General features: G+C 41.4%; 1 protein-coding gene across 5 annotated transcripts in view; it reads right to left on the reverse strand.

Moving 5' to 3' along the window:
• The window catches only part of LOC113154282 (plexin-A1), a 163,001-nt gene that overhangs the window by 62,010 nt on the left and 79,307 nt on the right, over positions 1–21,684 (reverse strand). For all 5 annotated transcript variants that reach the window (XM_026348380.1, XM_026348383.1, XM_026348381.1 and 2 more), the window contains 5 exons: positions 12,762–12,862; positions 10,458–10,581; positions 9,228–9,381; positions 8,062–8,161; positions 2,046–2,160 (listed from right to left, as the gene is read on the reverse strand). In XM_026348380.1, coding sequence (XP_026204165.1) covers positions 2,046–2,160; positions 8,062–8,161; positions 9,228–9,381; positions 10,458–10,581; positions 12,762–12,862 — 594 coding nt within the window. The remainder of the gene's footprint in view (positions 1–2,045; positions 2,161–8,061; positions 8,162–9,227; positions 9,382–10,457; positions 10,582–12,761; positions 12,863–21,684) is intronic.

A 21,684-nucleotide genomic window follows, 5' to 3' on the forward strand; every position in this document is an offset into this window, starting at 1 on the left:
CACAAAGTATGGTAGTTGTGCATGTATGATGTGTGAGTGCGAGTGACAGTGCAGATGATGGATACTCTGGTGCAGCATGTGGTTGGTGGTTTCATGTGCAGATGAGGTGACAGGAGAGGGCTTAGTCTATGGCAGGACACCTTGAAGGATGCCGCTGCTTTCTAAAAACTTTGCTGCAAGTTTGTAAAAGTCTGCAACCAGTTATTCATTTAAGGGTTCACATACTATTTCCACTAGAACTGAGGTTTTTATGTATGTTTTCAATAAGGACATGAAAAATCTGCATTTGTTTTTTGTTTTAGACACATTATATTTGGTAATACTCTTTACTTAGATGAAGATCAGATAATGTTTTATAACATCAGAAGGGTCCCATACCTCTTCTTGCCACTGTCTGTGAGTCAGGGTTCTCCGCTGTGACTATCACAAAATCAAAAGCAAAGAGCACACTGAAAGCTGCTTGGGATGCTACTCTCTATGTTGTTCTCGCACCCATTTCACCAAGACTTGATCTTATTATCTCCAAGAAGCGAGCCCAAGTGTCTCACTGAGGGCATGCAGAATATTCATCTTTTAGCAAGGTTTGTCTCAGTATATATGGTTTTTCTCATGTGAACTACTACAAAACCTGTTAATGGAAATATGTGTTGGGATTTATTAACAGCTCTGAAGTGGTTGTTGATGAAAACTGTGCTTCATTTTTTTCATGGGTTTGTGTGAACCCCTGTTCTAGAGTCCTTGCCATCTACCATTCACATGTTACAACTCAGTTTATATGTTTACTTGCACTGTGCATCCTGCTTTCCTCTATTTTTCCTTTCATCACTACAGGCCTTTCCTGTTTATCCATCCGTTGCCCCTCTGGCCTCTCTCAGCTCAGAGTTTGGTAGCCAGCGCTCTCCCCGTGTCTTGCAGATGGGTGCACTAATCCGCTAACGTTAGCTCCGTGAGGCGTGAAGACTGGGCCCCGTGTTTTGAATGGGCACGGAGGCTGCAGTTTAGCATGCTTGTGTTTGGGATTCTGCACAGCGCCAGTTGAGAGAAGAGATAAAGAGGAAAGTAATTGGATAAAGGTTGACCAATTAATAAAGGCCAGTGATTCAGGCCAGCCAACGAGGGGAGCTTTAATCTGCATAAAGATAACAGGGAGAGTCAAACCACAAACATAAGGAGATAGGGTGGAATTGTGTGTCTATAAGTGCGTTTGTGCATTTATGTGTATGAGGTGTCAATCAGATAAAGCACAAGCATTACTGTCAGTTACTCGGGAGTGCAGTGGATTTACATCCCTAAGTCCATTGAGAAGATATGCATTTGAATGCCTTTGCTGTGTCTGTTAATATATACAGAACTGAGAAAGGAAGAAAGAGAAAGCGGCAGTGAAAACATTACACAGCTGTGTGTCCATCCCTAATATCCATGCATACAGCAGTTGACAAACACTTGTTATGCCTTGCATGTCGCCCACCGTAGCTGCCACTCGGCACAACTGATATTAGCTTTTATGCTAATGCAGCATTTCGCCATGTAAGAACAAGGCAGCATTTCCATAGACAGTCATTCATCCCGGTCTGCTTATGGCCTTATGGGCCACGACAGAATTATTGCAGCACAGTACACAAGCTGTTGTCACTGTGCCAAGAGCCACTATTACACATACAGACAGCAGACACACACAGCAGGGTGATGTGACAAAACCCCGAGGCATAAGCCACAGAAAATGTGTGTAAAGGTGTGTGTGTGTGTGTGTAGATAAATGCTATTTGCGCCTATGTTGCTATAATTTGTGTTTGCATGTGGGATGAAATGGGCAAACAGTATATGTGAAAAGTAGGTGTTACCACAAGGAACTGTGGTAGATTTGTCCAAATGCATAGATACTGTAATACAAAAATTACATTCAGCAACACTAAAGCAACATTTTGGACTTATCCCACATTTATGTCCAGACTAGTGCAGTGAAAATTGCATTAGGACTATAAAATGGCCCGCTGTAAAAAAAAAAAATGGCAGCAATATGTGTGAATCCTTTGTGTGAATCTTACCTCAGAGATGTTGACACGTCCTTCCTGGAAAGAGCAGTCGTTGGCATTCTGCGTGCACATGTGACGGTACTTGCACCAGTGGCATGGGAATGAGCCATTTACACAGGAAAGACAGCTTGAACAGAGAGAGAGACGAGAGGAGCCAGTTAGGGAGGGTTACCTGCTTTGTGACTGGAGTCTAAATTATTTATCTTACTGCATTTAGACTTCATTTGACAAACTAGAAAGGTGACTTAATAAAACAGGACAGACTGAGGTAGTGTCAGCTAGTAACATTTACATCTGGGAAAAAAAAAAAACAGTGACTCTCAACAAGTAATATATTTTTGTGTCTAGCAAACTGACATACTGGTTAGAAGCAGTGTATATTTTATTCTGTCATGTCATGTAATCACACCAAGTACATGAACTGAAATAAGGAATATAGTGGTGGTTTCCAGATTTAGTCCAGTTTAGATGGATAGAGTGCACCTGACTGTACTGGTGCTGTACTATTCATGCCTCTATAAACCAGATGTTTACAGAATAAAAAGTACATGCATGATTATAAAGATGTATGTTGTAAGGAATATTTGAAGGAAATGGTACTACTTTTTTATATTTACTTTTTTTTTATTTTGAGGATCCAGGTGGTTATATTTGGGCTTTTTCTTCCCACCCTGTCTTGAATCTTTTCTTTCTCTCACCTTTCACCCCCCTGTCTTCCATCATATCTATCAACTGTCTGTACCTTATTTCCTTTATTCAGTCCCTCTCCCACCATTTCCTTGTAACCGTCCAATGCATCTTTCTGTTTTCAACATTTTCAATGAGCTCCCTCACAATCAGCCTACTCTCTGCATACATTTCCCTCTTTCTACACTTCTGCTGTACCATCCTCTCATCCATTCAGAGGTGAGCCTTTCTTTCTGTCCCTCCGTCTCTGCTTCTCTCACTCTATCCATCCCTTTTATTCGCTGCCGTCTCATTTTAAAAAGCTCTCTCCCTGCTCTTTGTCTAAAGCGGTCTTTCATCCATGGGGCCAAGAGTGCTCAGCCATTTTAAATTCACCTGCTTTAGCCGAGACGAGGTGCAGACAGACAGGCTGAAATGAGAAAATGAGATAGATGGATGAAAGAAGAGAGGAAAAGAGAGAAAGATCAAAAGAAGGTGGATTTCCCTCAGAGAGGTTGAGACGCCAGGTATCGTGGGAGAAAGGGGGGAAAATAAGGAGGAGGAGGGATGTAGCCCACAGGGCTCTGCATGGGAGCCTCACGGGAGAAGGAGGAAACGTTAGTTTGGAAGTTGGGAAATGAGTATGAGAGTGTGTGTGTGTGTGTGTGTGTGTGTGTGTGTGTGTGTGTGTGTGTGTGTGTGTGTCTAAAAGAGCCAGGCAGGTTCAAGTGCACAGTTTATCAACACAGCTTCGTGTTATTGGTGCTCTCTCAGCCCTCGAGAGATGCTACGCTATGTGGCGTCTCATTTATGCGCGCAGCATTATCTAATGTAGCCATTATGAGTTTACAAATAAAATGGTTTCGTTTTATTACAAAGCTTACTAAAGCATTTTGTCTTCAACATTTAGTTTCACGATTCCTTCTCAGTGAATCATTTAACTATTATGGTTTGTGTGAGCATATGGTTTATTGAAAATACAATAAAATACTGCATTTAATACAGCCAGGGTAGGCCTAGTCTAGATCCATAACAATAAAAAGAGTGGATAGAGCTCAACATGCAGGCTAAATTGTATGCATCCACATCTGCCAAGTGTGAATCTGTGTGAACCACTACGAGCAAACTCCCGGCAGGCTCTGAAGTGCGTTTTAACCCTCTGCAAAATGGAGCTACCTTTCCTCTCATCTGCATGAAAAATTAGGGCTTTAACTCTTGAGCTCCGAGATAGAGGCCATATACGAATCCATCAAACCCTGACGTGGATTCATTTGGATCAATTAGGGCCACTCATTTGTTAGGTGCGCGCTTTAAGTGATCGTTTCCAGCCCGGACTCCTCCTTTTGAGCGAGATCAGAGGCTGGAGCTTAATTCAATCCCACTGTCGCTTTAATTGGCCAATTTAGCATTGTGCTGAGAGAAGCTGTCCATTTAGAATGAGGAATGTGCAACTAAGGAAATAACAGGCCTTTTAATACCACACAAGAGCAAAAAGGAGATCTGTCAGTGTTGCCAGCAAATGGAGGAAAAAGTGATTAGGATACGCTAGGTTGGGTTAGCGTGCAGTTCTCAGACTCAAAGAGCAAATCGGGGGTTTTAATTCAATGTTTTGCCACAAGTGAGTTGGTGAGAAATGGAAAGGAGGAGTGTCAATTCTGAACAAAAGACCACATGACACTACTGGTGCAAGACAAATGAACACAAGGCAAGTTAGTCGGGCTCACTGTGCAGCTCATTGGCGTTTCTTAGCTTGGCAACAATTGCTACTTTGAATGTCAAAGTATCTTTTTTTTGTGGAGTGGGGGCCCCACCAGTGGATCAGTGCTCATTAAAATACAGTACAACAGCAACTTAACACAGCAGGTAACCAGAACCAAGCAGCGAACAGTACAATGTATAGTTTATACCCAAACATCCGCCAACACATCTGTCACTGAGCCCAGATAATAACCATTTTGATCTTGACTTTTATCTATTATTCATGTCAAATCAACCTCGTTAGTGTAGCAGTGACTTTGAACTAACGAGCAAAATATCAGTAGGTAACCACTACCATCTTTTTGTGACTGTTAACGATTAGGCCCTTTGAAATAAAAGGTAGTGTCTTTTTGCGCAGCCCCAAGGCCAGCGGTGGGCCCTGTCTGACAACCCCCTGCTGCTCGTGGTTTGGTTCACTAAAGAAACCAGGGCTCACCATCGTGAGTTGCCTTAGGATGTCCAAACCTCCTTTTTAACGTGGGTGCAAGCTCCTTTTAAACAAAAGCCCACCCAGAGCCATGTGGGGATGTTTGATAGTTCTACTGTTGCCCATGGTGGGCTCATTTCTTCAGACCCCCAGTATTTTCTTATTGCTCCCTATTGTCCCTCGCCACTCAAACGCTTTCAGTGGCTACAGACGCGTTTCCCGTATGGCCACGCTCATAATGCAAATTTCATCCGTTCATATTCAGATGCTAATCGAGCTACAGTAGCTTTAGAGCTGCAGTGTTTTTTCTAAACCTGACACAATAGACGCAAGTGATTTTCTCCTCTCTGTTCTCTTCGATCAGTTTGGAGTGCTAAATAAAATCTGCTCTCCAAGTGAGGTGTGTTTGACGGTTCTGCACTTAGGAAAATGAGTTATTTATTGGCTACAATTCATTTGTAACAGAGTATAGGTGAATAATTTAAAGGTACTTTATGTAGCATCAGTACTGGATCCCTTTAACATTTTGAGGGGGTTGATAAAATGCAGTTACAGTGCACGTCCTTTTTATTAACATATGTCTGAATGTTTAATTAAAGAAAACGTAGAAGACGTGCAATCTGAACGTGCACATCACAGGCCCAGAAACTGTGGCAGCATTTAGAAAATAAGATGTGTTCATAATTTGTCAGAATCTTTTTATGTGCACATGTTTTCTTGTTTTGTTTTGTTTGTTTTTTCATTTTGGGATCTACAGCCTTTTATACCATTTTCTGTCACTGTACTCTCTCTTTCTGTGAAATTCAATAGACGGTTTCCCCCAATTACTCTTAAGAAAACCCTTGATCACCCAACAAATGACCCAGTTGCTGCCCAAGCCACATTAACCATAACAAGTAAAGGTGCTTCATACAGTCCTATACCGACATTAACATTCCAATTCATTGGCAGACTATTCTCCATATCTTTAATAAATGGGGGGTTGTGGAATGAGAAAAGGCGTATGGAAATATTTAATTAAGGAGCAATCATGGCCGTGGGTGATTTTCTATTTCAATCTCGGCAACGCTTAAACTGAAACAGTGAGAATTCTAATTAGATTAATAGCACTATGCAAATTTATGGCATTTTTGAAAAGGCAAAGGCGACAATATAATCACTTGAGTAAATAAGCGGGAGGTGTGTGTTATTTGGGATAGGGGCAGCATGCATCGGTGTGAGAGAGTAAACTATTAGGAAGCACGATGGGGCAGTTCAAAAGGTTGACTCATTTTTTTGCTTTACAATAAGTGCCGTTAGGATTTCACATACACAGTACACATGTACACGTTGTAGGAAATGGTTGCAAGAATAGATGCACGGGAATTCATTCACAGCTAATAATATTGTTTCTGCTTGGAAATGTGATTCAGCATGCTGTGAGAATGTCTGTTTCTCTGCTTCACCATGCAAAAGCCTGCAGTATTTCGAGACTGAACCCATTAGAGGTAGACACTGTAAGGAATGACCAGGCATTCTGGAAACAGGGCCTTGCATGTGGCCGTGCAGGCCTGAAGTCATTACGCCAATGACATTACCAGTCTGATCTCATCAGATGCCACACACTGACGCCCGGGGGGCACTGAGGGTTTGCAGGCCACAGTGCCAGCTCCAAATGGGATTCTTATCTCAACATCTCTCTTCGCCATCACAGCCGCTGCTGAAGATGCAACGTGCCATATCTGTAACTTCATTAAATGTGTCCATTACATCACTCTGAGCCTGTATTAGATAAGCTTAGAGAGCGGATTTAATCAGAGTTCATTGGGGTAATATCTCTAAATGGCCAACTCTTTTGTCTCTGTTATTTCTCATACATTTCTTCCACTTTGTTTGCAAGATCATATTTGGTTCTTTAATGTGAGATCACATTTTAATACATCCATTACATGTCCCACCTTTACTTTAATTGCATGTTTTCTATTTTAACATGAAGCAATTTGCACTCACGATCTGATGCAAGAGTTACCCTGGGTAGTAAAAGGCACTGGGAGCTAGAGCAAATATCACAGGGTTCTTATGGGAGCTGAATTAACCATGGGTTGACATTGTAAACTACCACACCCTTAACCAGCTGAGCTAATCATCATTGTTGTGGCAGGGGATTTGTGTACAAGAGCAGAGAGACACGGGGAGCCGGGTTAAGGGTCACAGTAACGGATTAGGTGTCCAAGACATTCAGGCCTTCAATAAGCAGTAAATGACGGAGCGGAGAGAGGTGTAGCTGTGCATGTCAATTGGTGTGTGTGTGTGTGTTTGCAGACAATCCTCGAAGGAGGCTCATCTAACATCCAGAGGGAAGTTAGGACAGAGCACTGCAGTACCCCAGGGGCCTCCAAGCCATCTGCTGCCCTGAGGCTAATACCCCAGCAGACGTTTCAGCCTCCCCTGGATCAGCCACGGATGGCAGGAGGGAGGGTATAGTGTGGGGTTGTGGAGTAGTTGGAGGATTCTTTTACCTCGGCAGGGTGCATCTGCCTTGTGGTAGGACTGACTTAAGGGTGTGGCTCATTGGGTGGTAGAGTTTTTCAACAGAAGGTGGATTAGGAGAAGCAGTGAGCTGTGACTGGGCAGAGAGTGGAGGGTGTCTGGAGTGTGAAGGAGACTTAATTCACCACATTAAAGAATGACAATATTTGTCTTTATCATTTTTGTGTAAACAGAGTATCAGAGCATGAGCTGTATCAAGTGGAGAAGAGGTATAAATGAGGTTAGAGTCTGTGATTGGGAGGCATTATGGCAGACCATCACGTAATGAATTAATCATTGCAGTATCATTAGTGAGTATTACAGGTTATTATAATAAGAGTAGGATTACCATCTCATATGCCAATCGTTTCTCATATACGGCACATTCGATTTTTCACTCCAGTGGTAACACAAGCCTTTGGAGGTTGCAGAGGTGGGGAGATATTTGTGTGTGTGTGTGTGTGTGTGTGTGTGTGTGTGTGTGTGTGTGTGTGTGTGTGTGTGTGCACATGGGTGTCTAACTGTATCTCTCATGGACAGTAACATGAGACAGTCCATGGGGATATTAAGCAGTGAGACCATATCTTTAAAAAAACATAAGGGCTCAAATGGGGAAAAGAAAAAAATACAATTAATCCAAAAATATTAATTTGTTGTAGGGTAACTTACGACTGGTGGACGCTGCAATTGTAGAAGACGAAGTCAACGCTGGCAAATTTCTTGCCCGTCTCCTTAGATTTGAGATAAAGCTTCACCACTCGCTTGTCACCTGCATAAAACACACAATAAAATAAAACTGCGTAAAACACGTGACTTGAGCTAATTACAAACAGCTATAACAAAATCAAACGTAATGACTATTTAATAACAGAAACAAATTGGGTTTATATTAAAGTGATTCATCGACATGTCACACTTTAGATTCAAATTCCACTTGTGTGACCTCAACAGATAAGACGCATACACAAAGAAACACTGTAGCTTAGCAACACACAACTCATGTCACACCCGCAGCAGGGTGGCATTAAAAATAGCTGCACCAATCAGTGTTTGGATGCCAGAGCTGATGAGAACTCATAATGGGGCATAATGGGCTCAGCTGAAGAACAACTGAGATGTGTCTTTGAGGAAACTTGGAGCGCACTATGTGACATGTTTTCAGCGCTTTGAATGCAGATACCAAACAAGTTTTCATCATCTTTGTGCTGTGACAGATTTGTACATGAAACAGGTGCAACGTCTTAGCAAAAAAAAAAAAAAAAAAAAGATAAACCACACTGAAGTATCTGCTTTGAAAAGAAGTTAGGAGCATAACCAGTGTCGTTTAGATAGAAAACAATAAATGAAAATGAAACTGACAATGGTGCATAATGTATGATAATGGGAATTCAAAAACAGTTCTATTTTCAGTAGATAACTATACACTTCTGTTTGTTTGCGGCTTTGAAAGCGAATGGGCAAGCGTTATTGGCGGTGACAGGACATTCTGAATATAGACACACTAAGCAAATCATCTGCTAACATTAAAATTCAGTTGTGGTCAGTGCAGAGAATTGAAGCATTAGACTCTTACTCTAATGTAGAAAAAGATTCCTTAGCACACACATCAGCCCTCAGTTATACACAACGTAGACGAGAAGAAGAAAAAAAAGACTGAAAACTATGACAAGAGAAGGTGACTTAGAAAAAAATGTCAAATGGAATAAGGAGAATAAACCTAAATGTTCCTCATATGTCACCAAAACTGCTCATATCCCGCCCTGCCTGCTCATGGCACCACCACCCAATGACCTCACTACCCCGATGACTTCAACCATCACCCTTCCTGTTCCGACCTTTGTTCCTTGTGATTGGGATGACATCCTTGACGGAGGGAGAGAGGCAGTAGATGTATCCACCCTGAATTCGCCCCTCCGTCTCCACGTAGTCCTCGAAGGAGCAGTTGACCCCCACTGACAAATCGGGCACGTTACGAGCCTGGAGGACCAGCTACACCGAGAGAAAGAGAGAGACAATCAGTACAAGATCAATGGAAGGACATGGTGTACATGGATTGTTATAAGATATGACATGAGGGTTAATGGGTGTCGGAGGGAGGAGAGAGGAGGGAGGAGAGAGGGACGTGCTAGTATGTGAATGTATGACAGCAGTGAGAATAAAAGTGGCTGAGCACCTGTGAGTGTGCATGTATGCATCAGTCACTGCAGCAAGGTTACACTGGCTGGAATGAAACTGTTAAACTGATAGACTTAGAAATAAATGTATAAAGATTATACCCCTGGTGTAACAGTCTGCAACCTTTACATGACTCGTCTGCTATTGTTACTGTTTATAAAGGTTTTCTCTACTGTTTTTCTACCAATTTGCTAATGGAGACATTTGAAACACTGAAAATAACAAAGGTGGCTTCACTTGGTAGAACTTGCACTCGTGGTTTAAAGCAATTAAATCCAAGTTGTAATTTGGTGACACCACTCAGAACCACTTCTCCTGGTTTTATACAGCGAATGAGAGGAAATATCCGGTAAATAAATATTTTAGACATTTCATTTCATGTCGTTTTCTGTCTTGGGGAGAGTCAGATGGGGTGGGCAGCACAGGGTGATGAAATTGTGGCAATGAAGGTAAAAGAAGCTAGGATATACTTGTATATTTATATATTTCCAGCAGAAAAATACTGCCAGTAAGAACAGCGGGACTTTTCCAAGGCATGACACCAGTACTGACATGTAGTGTACCTGTACAGCAGAGCCCCACATGGGCTAATGAGGATAAATGTTATACCATATTTGTTGACCGTGCTGATTGCAGAGATTACTAAAGTATTAATTCAATAATAAATGATTGCTTAGAGCTGAAACCTTTTATAATGTATATATAATTTATGTATGATTTAATCTTGAATTGATTTTACCCCGAAATTCAAAACAGAAAATACCCTGTGGAGATTTCTTGTACAACGTGTACAACGTGTACAGTCTGTGTTAGTCACCACAGCACATTGTGTGTATCCTTAAGACACAACAAACATGACGAATTAAAAAAAGACAAAGAAAGAGACGTACCTGGACTTCCGACATGGTGACGGATATGTTTCTTGGCTGAACAGTGAGCTCCACGCACTGTCTCTGGTCGGAGGCAAACCTCTGGGGCTCTCCAGCTCGTTCACAACGGTCCTTTCGTGAACAACTATTGGAAGAGAAGGGGGAACGGGACAGACGGAAGGGAAAGGAGAAAGCGGGATCGTTACGGGAATGAAAAGAGAAGAGATGAAGGAGAAGGAAAGGAAAGAATCAATGAGTGATCCGCGAGGTGAGAGGAGGAGGGAAGGCACAGAAAGGATATGAGCAACTGTTCAGCTAATATGACAATCATATTAAGATGACAAACATGAACAGCCATCACCGTCACACAGAAATGGGAGCAATAATACAAGACAAATAGTCTAATAGCTCTCCCCAGCCATTACTGTAGGCCTTTACATCATTACCTTATTGGCCCTGACATTTGTGCAAGAACCACTAAGCAATATGAACATCTAGCCCCCCCCCCCCCATATTTTCAGTTTATAGCTTCACCCAAATCAAACGTCTTGGGAGATATACAAGCAATCATTAAAGTTTCCCTGAACCGTAAAAATGATACAATTCCTACCAGGTGTATATCAATGGGGTCAGCAATTTCCCCTGCTTATTACGAGCCAACTGATCCTGCTAAAAATCAGCCTGGAGCCCCATATCGGAGCAGTTTTAGTATTAGCTATTCATAATGTATTAGCTATCACTTCACCTTTGTGCTAACAACAACCGGTCCCGGTGGTGAGAGGAAAGTGCTGATGCAGCACTCTGAGAGGACTTAACAATAACAGGGAGGAAGAAAAAATTGCTAACTGCCTCCTCCGTGCAGCAGCTCCCCCCGTTCCCCTCATTTAGTTAGCCTTCACTCGCGCTCAGCAAGAAAAAGCTGTCGCCAACCACTCCCCTGAGAACCACTAACACACACACACACACACACACACACACACACTGTACATACGTGAGCAGAGATGCACAAGGTATTTACACGTTTTCTCATTACGGACCTCTTTTCTTTCCACAGCTCCTCTGGTGGTGTGTGTGTGTTACATTCAGGTGAATGATGTGTGTTAATTTGCTGAGAAACACCTGTGTGTGTGTGTGTGTGTGTGTATTCAATTCCACTGTTGATTGAAACCACCACGGCTCTTAATAAGATGTGGCTAAAAACACCAGAGGGCTGAAATGAGGCTTATAAATAATTTGCCTATTAATGCTTGCCCATTTTGTCTGCAAGGGCCTCAGCTAGATTTGGCAACACCATCAGATAGGAGTGCTGAATTCAAGACACAAAGTCAAAATGTGCCCAAACAAAGTGATTGTGTGTGTGTAATTTGAAATATGCGATTGTGTTCTGTTAGTTGAAATGAAGAAACCCAGCTGGTGTGTGTGTGTTTGTGTGTGTGTGTGTACTGAGGAACGACAGGTTGGTGATATGTTTTGTAACTTTAATTAATGCACTGTGAGATGGCTTTATGCCAAATGCTTAAGGTGTTCCAAATGGGGTTTAACATGCTGCCACCTTTCAATAACATGTAACTACTCTCACACTCTTCTGTAGACCCACACACACATACACACACACACACACACACACACACACACACACACACACACACACAGGGCCTACAGCCAAAGGACGAAAATGGAGAGCTCACATACAGACAGTGTTCTGTCACTATGCTTCAGATTTTTTTTTTTTTTTTTTTTAAATCCCCTCTCTCATTGTTACAAATCAAAAATAAACAGTGATCTAAAAGCAAACATATGGCTTAGTTAGAGCTATAAACACTACTTGGAAATTTTTACAAGAATTAAAAAGTGTACATACAATAAACTCTGATTATAGCACAGAAAAAGCAAACTAAAGGTAAACACCACTAAGATAAACCAGAGTGTCAGTGAGGCACACTTACACATTAAAACAGTTTGTCAATCACAGATAAATGAATCACTTTCCTGGCTGGAGGTATTGAAATTGAGCAAGTTACATTCCTTCTATGAATCATAATAATGTGACTAGTTAATAGGTGTTAGAGGCATTTACACAAGTTATTACACATTGTTAAAAATCAACACAGCCATGCAGTGTCAGTAGGTCTAATCACTGACAACATTATCAAGTCAAGTCAATCTCAGTTATTTAAAACATTATCGCGTTTCTCTGGGTTGACAAAAAGCTCCTGAGTTGACTCACAGCTAAAAAAGCCTAAACACGTGTTTTACATTTTAGGTTATACAACGTAATAACGGGTGAAGTATGCTAATGTGTGCGTGAGTGTGTGTGATACTTACACATTGTGGAGGACACACCATCCGCAGTGAGGGTCTCTGGAGCCCAAACACTCCCCACAAGTGGTGTACTGCTCACAGCTCTCCACTGGAACTCTCACCACCTAAAGACGGAGAGGGGGAAAGCAGGGAAGCGGTAATTAGTATCCTCATTGTAAACTAACTCGGGAAATGAAGAGTTTATTCTGTTAAACATAGATTACCATTTGACAGTTTATCCAAATTATTCAATTTCAGACTTGTGCTCAACAAAGTGTGTGTTTGTGTCTGTCTGAGACAGACAGTCGGTGTGTGATAAGAGTGTGTCTTTGTGCATATGTGTGTTCTGGTGAGTGATTCCGGTCCAGCGGTGTGTGACAGCTTCCAGTCAAGCGTGTATAGAAGAGGCCTAGCAGTGCATGCTGGGATACCTTACAGGTGGTCCTGGCAACAGTGCTGTGATTGACAAGTGACCTCAAAAACCAACAGGAGGCAGAGGAGCAAGAGGGTAAACCCCCAGTGTGTGTATGTGGAAAAGTGAATTCAAGTGACTGAAAAGAGCCTGTGCAACGAGGTCTGAGTGTGTGTGTGTGTGTGTCAGTCCTTCACAGACACACTAGAAGTATGAGCTTGGTGATAAGCTACAGATGTTGCCTAAGAAACAAGATCAAGTGTTCAAGTAAGCCCTCCACTCTAGTTAAAGGTGATGACAGATGGTTCACAATATGGTCCCAATAGGTCTGAAAGTGTGTGTATATTTCAAGATATTCACAAGAGATTGAGTATGTTTAAGTGTGTGACAGACAGATTGCAAGCATATGCACAGAATGCCAGAGTGTGACAAAGTGTGTGTGTGTGTGTGTGTGCGAGCGCGTGTTTGTGTGTCCATGTGTGCACATGTGGTGAAAGTGTCAGCGCCGCATTTAACTTTTCTTCACCAACAGGCCTCAGGTTGATGAGTGGCTTGATCCCCATTTCATGATGTGTGTGTGGATCAAGTTGCCACTGCAGGCTAGTTTTAAATCATGCAACAGAGTGTGAGTCAGTCGATCAGTAAGTAACAGTGTTTAACAACCCTACCCCTGGGTAACACTATTATAGCAGCGATACACACACACACATGCGCACACACAGAGTAAACCACGAGAACTCCTTTTAAGTTGTGTGTGGAGAGTACAGTGGTGTTTAGTCCAGTAGAGGCTGACATTTTTTTATGAAGAGGGGATTGAGGGGCTAGATAAAGAGATGGATGGAGAGATTAGTCTATCTGCCTATATGTCAGATAGACAGCTGAGGCCCAGGTTAAGAGGTAAAGCTGGTAAGACGTGGAACGGAAACCAGGCGGACAAAGCAATGCAGTGCTGAAATATTAAAGTGGGGCTTAGATCCCTTCATGAGCTTTAAGTACAAAACCAATATGAGATAGATACGACATGATAGAACTCAATTATCTGAAATGTCTTGTATCAGACTGACTTTGACGCGTTTTGATGGAAGGAAAACCGGGAGTAAAGGGGATGACGCTGTGAGTCACTGATCTTTTCTTTTTTTTCCTCCCTCTTTCTAGATAGATAGATAGATAGATTTAACTTCCCCAAAATTGTCTCTCTAGATATGGATGGAGAGGTTAAAACATTCTATCACTCCTCCAATCTAAAGTCAATACCGACCTCACTACTAAAGCTTTTTAGTTTGCTTTCAGCCCTAAGACAGATGATGATGATGATGATGATGATGATGATGATGCAAACGAACAAGGTAGCGATTGCAGTGGGGAAGAGAGGAAAGTAGTCATCTACTGGAAGTGCTGGGTGGATGGATGGGTGGATGGATAGAAAAAAAAAGATCTAATAGAAGACATACACACAAGGCGAATTGGCGAGGACATTGTACTGAGTAGATGGGATATGGTGGCAGACTGCTGCTATGTCATTGTCAGAATGAATATAAGTCTGGCTTTGAACTGAAAGGAGAGCTGTAAGAAGGACAGAAAGAGGGACTGGTGTGGAAAAGGATGACAGAGGGGGGAAAAGGAGCATGAATGATTGAGCAGATAATGGATAGATAGAGGAGGAGAGAGCCGCTTTAGTTGAAGATAGGGGACTGGACACCTTGGTGGAAAAATATTATCACAGGCCTTCTTGTGATTTAATGATTTAACAAATAAGAAGGAGCATGAATGCTTTGTTCCTCGTATTATCGGACACCAACAATCCCCCCTCTCTTCTTCATAAATCATTATGACTGATTAAGGAAAATGGCCCATATAAATCATGGTAACACTATGAATCCTTGGTGAACTAGCATAACCTTATCATAGCCCTGTGTAATGTTAGATATGGCCTATTGTTCACAATTGTTCCTACCGAAGTGGCAGTAGAGGCACTTTAAGCTCTTTCAGTGGGAGTGGAACACAGCTGTTGATGTGGTGGGGGGCTATGATGGTTGTTTTTCCCAATGGGGATATAAAATGCTTTACTGGAGCCCAGAATGTACTTGTATAACTGCATGTAGATCCAAACAATGTGTGTGTGCTTGTGTTGGGAGTACTGCCTGCCCACAGACACATATACACACTCCATTGCTGTCTCCCGCTTTCTGTGTCTCTCGATGGCTCTTTTAATGAAAGCCAATTCCCGACAGGCTGCCACATTACTCCTTTAAATGACCTTATAAACCAAGCCCGCCATCTCCTCTCTCTTGCCATCTCCTTATTTACAATAGCTTCCTCCACTGTAACTGAATTCTCCTTTCCCGCTCGCTCTTTGTCAATCCTTCATCCTGACCACAGAGCGATGTCGTGACATATCTCTTCTGTTATAAACTTTCCACCCTTCCTCTGCAGTCTGTTTTTACAGAGCGCCATCACCTGACTTCAAACATCCAGCTAACAGGCTTTGCAACGGTCACCCCCAAAACCCCGGAGACCTGTAAAGCTTTCAGCGCAGCTTTTCATTGGTTGTTAAATCTAAAGACATAAAAGGATCAGCCTTGTTGCGGCTTTTTTTAAACATTCAAATGCAGAGAGAGTCTATAGTAGTGGAGAAGAAGAGGGGGGCACAGCAGAGATGTCCAGAAGAGAAACAAGTCAATCAGAAATTAGTCAACGCCCATGCCCCCCTAAACTCCTTGTGCTTAAGCCTTGACCTTATATGGCCCTAGTCTTGCAGCAAAGGGATCTATTATAGAAACATGTTCTGTAAAAAAATTAATTAAATTAATCCAAATCTCACGAACACTTTTCACATATTTTAATAATTATGTTTATCTTCCATCGTTTTGTGGTTAATATGTTCTGGCAGCATTGTACCAAACTAATACATAATAGTATAATTCAAACACATTCCTACAGAGATAACCACTAAATGATCCAGGACAACAGGGCATCAATGTGTCGTGCCTACAGTGAACCTGTCGACCCGTCCCTAGTAGGTTTTCCAGCTATGCCCATAGGTGCAATGCAGCACCATGAGTCTCAACGGGTGGTTGTCCATGTAGGTGAGCTGCATCTTCGAGTGCTGGAATACCTACTTGGGGGCAGGGGGAGGTGGTTGTATCAAAGCTCAGTTAGCATGTGTGCATTGACTGAATTGTAAGGGGCTTATGAGATCAATGGCTGGCTAGGAGCTTGATGTGTTGACTGATTGGAGATAAGCAGCAAAGCAAACGGAGACTAAAGGAAAATGAGGTGCTGAAGGGCGGCTAGAGAGAGTGAAGGTGGGCAAAAGTTGTGTCGTATGAGAAATGAAACGCGAGAGAGCAACCGCACAATGGTCAATCACAAAAAAACCATCTCCTGTCACATTCCATTTATTGAATGATGTCCAAACACTAAATTGCTGTTACACTGCAGAGATTTTATCGACAGATCTGACCAAATGTTTGCCACAGTTTGCCGTTTAAGTGAATTAGGCCTTCACTGTATGTGTCATGCTGCAAGAACACAGCGCTCCCGTTATACCTGTAATCTCCTCCTGCCTTCTTTGCTATTTTTATCTCTCTCATATTGCGTTTTGTCTGCTATTTCTCCATATCGAGCAACTCTCCTTCTCATTCTCCTCTTTATTTATCTTTTCATCCTTATTCTCCTGCACTGGGCTCAGTTATTCATCTACTCTATTGTTTTTCCTCTTCTGAAATACTGTTTTGATCTCTTCTTCTATATTCCACCTCAGTGATAACAAGAGGCAGATCAAACAACTTATTTGTCATTTGTATGTGCACATATTGTGAGTTTGAGGCCAATAAAGATGACAACTCAAACCATGTTCTTCGTGCAATGCAATGACACAATATATACAGTATACAAAGCACAAACACAAAGAGCGCTCACGATAAGATTATGTTTGAGCAGCAGGAGTAATTTCTCAAGCACCTTGAAACTAATATAGAAGCAACTTCAAACAGTTTGATTTTGAAAATAATTTATTTTTCCCTCCAGGAAGCTCTTGTTAAGGACAGCTGCTATTCAAGGTGCTTCTAGATAGTTCAATGTCTCATCCAAGAACACTTTGAGATGTGGCCAGAGGGAGCTACGGATTGAACCACCAACACTGTGGTTTTGGAGACAACCTGCTCTTCCATCTGAGTTATCGCTACTACCATGAGAGTTAAACTTAAAGTGTTCAATTATTTGAAATACATTTAAATAATGCCATAATTCAAACAGATATTGATAACCCTGGATGATGATGACATGATAAAAGGCTGACTTAAAGAATTTTTGCAAAAAAGAAAGACAATAAGATGGGCTTTAACTCTGACAGTACACTCTTGATAATAATACTTAAATATTATTTAAATATAATTACTTATAAACATTCCCATTAACTCTTTCAACATAAGCCAATCAGTGGTTAGTAAAGGTATGTGGTTTTCTGCATTGATTTGTCATAAAATGTGATCTGATCTTCATCCTCACAATGCTAGTAAAAATTTTTTTTTTGTTATTACTTACGAGGCACATTATGTTTGTTAATACTCCTGACGAAGTAGATAAAGATCAGATCACATTTTATCAATGCAGAAAACCTTGAAACCAAAAGGTTCACATACTTTTTCTTGCTACATTCTTTGCGTTGCCATTTGTCCATAACACTCAGTCCCTTCTAGCCAGAAAGAGCCTGATCGAAAGAGAGAAGATAGAGCAAACACGGAAAACTGAGGCACAAAGAAAGGATGAGACAGAGATTGAAAAACCAAAGAAAACAGAGAATCTGAACAAAGAGAGACGTACGAGAGAAAGGGGTAAATGTGACCAGCTAAGGTAGACAGGCCTAGGGGTCTTCTAATTAAGTGGGGATGGGAGAGGCCGGCTGCCTGGTAAATGACTCTGTCACTTTAGCAAATGGACTTTGTGAGGAGTGAGGAGCCACACAACTGGCATTTCCATTAGCACTGCCAGCGACCCACCACCACATACACAGACAGAGGGAAACAGAGCAGAGGAAAAAAGGGGGGAAGAGGACAAAGAACTAAGGAGAAAAGAAAAAAAATAAATCTGTCTGACGGACTTACAGTAAGTATGCTGTAGAAAATTGACTTTTAAAATAACAAATATAAAATAAATAATGATTGTGCATTTTAAAATGAAAATAAAAGGGGTAGTCCAACAATGTTATATTGGTCATAACTGAAGCAACATATCAGTTTTAGTCATTACTGCGAGAACAAATCTGAATAAGTTGGTTCCTACATGTCCCATAACAAAACTGAACAGCATCTTTTATTAGACTCCCATCGCCTGATAAAAACCCAAGTCTTCAAGTCTGTAATACAGGTTTTTTTAAGAAAAGAAAAAAAACAGTCTCCAAGCCATCATGAGGATTACTTTCTTTTTTTTGACAAGGCCTGAGGAAAGAGGAACAACAGACATTTTACCTGTTTTTACAGGCTGAATAACACTTGTCATAATGAGTAAACTGCTCATGTGTAAAACTGGGGTAGCATTCCCTTAACAATTAATATGATTGACAATTAATAATATTTAACAAGCTAAAATGCAGAACATTTGTCTAATTGTAAACTGAATCTCATTAGGTTTTAGACTGTTGCTTGATCAAAACCAACAATCTCGAAAAGTCAGTTTGGCTCCTGGAAACTTTAATTGGGGAAGAAAACAAATTAATAATGAAAATGATTATTAGTTGCAGCTATTGTAATTATGTATGAACTCCTTTTCCACTGTATTTAATAATATCGTGCTCTTTCTACTTGTTATGTCTTGACAGTGAATACTAAAAGAAAATCTGTTATTCCACTTTTCCAATCAGCTTTTCCCCATTTGATATTTCATAACTGGGTGTGACGAGGCCTGCTGGGCATAAATTTGAAAAGAAATTTGACTCAGTTTCAAAACAATTCCCTGCGCTGTCATGCATGAGCGACATTTGATTGTTCTACCCAGTGTGCCTTGTGGTTAAGGCATGGGGACTGATACACTGATCTGCCACTCGGAGCAGCTCAGTGGGCTATGCCAGCTTTTGATTGGCCTCATTCCATGACAATCAGTCAGAGCCACATCTTTCTGCCCCAATCACTGTCAAGCAACAGGAGGACCGATTGTACGGCCGACTGATAGTGATTGAGAACAAAGAGGAGGAGGGGGAGACACAGGGAGAGACAAACCATTAACCTCTTTATCCATCTCGCTCTGCTTTCTAACCCTATCAGTTTGATCCATCACGCCGTCCTTTGGGAAAAGACGGCGGAGTAAAACAGAGAAAGATGAGAGAAAGACAGAGCTATCTAGTGACAGCTAGACTTCCATTAGGACTGATAGCATCACACCCAAGACAAGTGTCTGAGCACACTACTCTGATGGGGCGCACACAAACAGCGGCTCAAGCACTCACATTTTTTGAGTGTTTGGTTTATTTATTTTTTTATTTTTTAATGACAAAAAAAACAAAGGAAAGAATGGTACGTCAAAGGGAAGTAAAGTAAGCCAGGAAACAGAAGACAGAAGGAAAGACAGGAAGAGGAATGTGACATGTCTACAGAAATCTATTTCCTAGGTTCCTCTCTCCTTGCATGTCTTCATTCATCTTTAGTAGGCAGGACTAAGATGGCAGGAAAAGATGCAAGTGAGAGAAAAGTGGATGCAATTTAATTGGGATCTGTCCACAGAAACCAACCCTCTTTGTAAATGATGGTCTCTTAGTCAATCTCGACATTTATCTGCTACTATTAGAAGAAATCCTTATAATTTCATCACATCATATTAGCAATCATTCTTTTCTATTATCTATCAATATCAAGATTATGTTCTCAAGTAAATATTTGATTGTGACAGACGTCCATGTCAGTTTTCTGTGGTCCAAGGTGAAATGATTAATTAACTTACTTTGACTTAACAACAGTGCAACAAATCTTTATAGTTGAGGACTAAGTGCTTGGTGTAGCGTGAAAAGAGGCTCAACAATAAATCAATTCTTAACTTACCTGCAGATTATTTTGCATTTGATGAAAACTGCATCTCAACTTTTTTTCTAGTTTATTTTGTACTTTAAACAAATGTGAGTCCTGTTCTAAAAAGAGACAGGAAACGTGCACTAATGTATGATTACCCATATTGAGCATGCATTGTGTGTGTGTGTGTGTGTGTGTGTGTGGTCTGTCCTTGAGATGAGGAAGGTGCTATAATGGTTTGAACTCTTGTAATTGAGTGCCATATACCTACACAGCTACACCCCCACTCCCTCCCGCTCTAGTCACTGTACTCACATCTTTGCCTCACTGCACCAGGTCTATTAACATTTACATAACAATGACCACTTCCTTACTCAAAGTCTGTGTGTGCGTGTGTGTGTGTGTGTTTGTGTGTGTGTGTGCGCGCTCAAGGAGTAGGGGACATGTGAGCATTTATTCAAGCTTTACCCTGTCAAGTCAGTGAGTGGAAAAGATGAAACTGGAGCTATGCTCGTGAATATAAATGAACAAGTTGGGTGCTTTGTGAGCTCAGTTCATGAACAAAACAGAAAATAAATAGCAAGTAGGTAAAAGACTTCTTATCCTAAACCTCAACCAACCTAAAGCAAATCACAGTTGCTAGGAGATAAATGTACTCCCTGAATGATAAAGCAAAATGTCAGCCAACAACGGCTGATGTTTAAATGCTACATTATGCGCTTGTTAACTTCAGGAGTTCTTCAGTCGGCCACAGTTTGATAAATTGTGGAAAATTAATCTTTGAGCTACTTAGAACTGACTGATTAGCTGCATCTAGTTCACTACGATGTCAGCGTTGATTGATACAACCAGCTGCTTATTATGTGTGTTGTCAGTCTGCGCTAATGTGTTTGCAAACGAGATTGGCAGCGAACCAGTAATATGTGAATGTAAACAGATCCCAGACACACACACACACACACACGCGCACACACACACACACACCAGAGGATTGATGTCTGATGAAACTCTATGGGTAAGATATTACTTGATGAGGGCTTGTTGATAGTGCCACCAACACAATGCAGACCATTGTTCGCCATTGTAGTGACTCGAAGCTAAAAGCTTGTGAATGGCCCGATAACTGCGAGTGTGTGTGTGTGTGTGTTTGTGTGCACGCATGCACATGGCCCCACACACATTCCTTGGAGGGATGAGGGTCTTGCTGAAATGTGTGGAAGGAGAAATTTCTTTCAGATGCTGAATGGAAAGTCAAACAATGGTGTTGAGCCCACACACACACACACACACACACACACACACACACACACACACTGACACACACAGATGCATGTTTAAATGCTGCACATGTTTACAAATGCAGATTCCTACAAAGATGTGCAAATGTGGTTGAATCAACACACGAGGCATCACTGGTACTAAATGCAATTGAGACATACAGTACATGCTTTTATGTGCCCACACACACACACACACAGTACCACCCCATTGTAACATCACTGACACTTGAACAGAGGCTGTCTCATGCATACACATA

The sequence above is a fragment of the Anabas testudineus genome, chromosome 5 (assembly GCF_900324465.2).
Source record: "Anabas testudineus chromosome 5, fAnaTes1.2, whole genome shotgun sequence".
Taxonomy (NCBI): domain Eukaryota; kingdom Metazoa; phylum Chordata; class Actinopteri; order Anabantiformes; family Anabantidae; genus Anabas; species Anabas testudineus.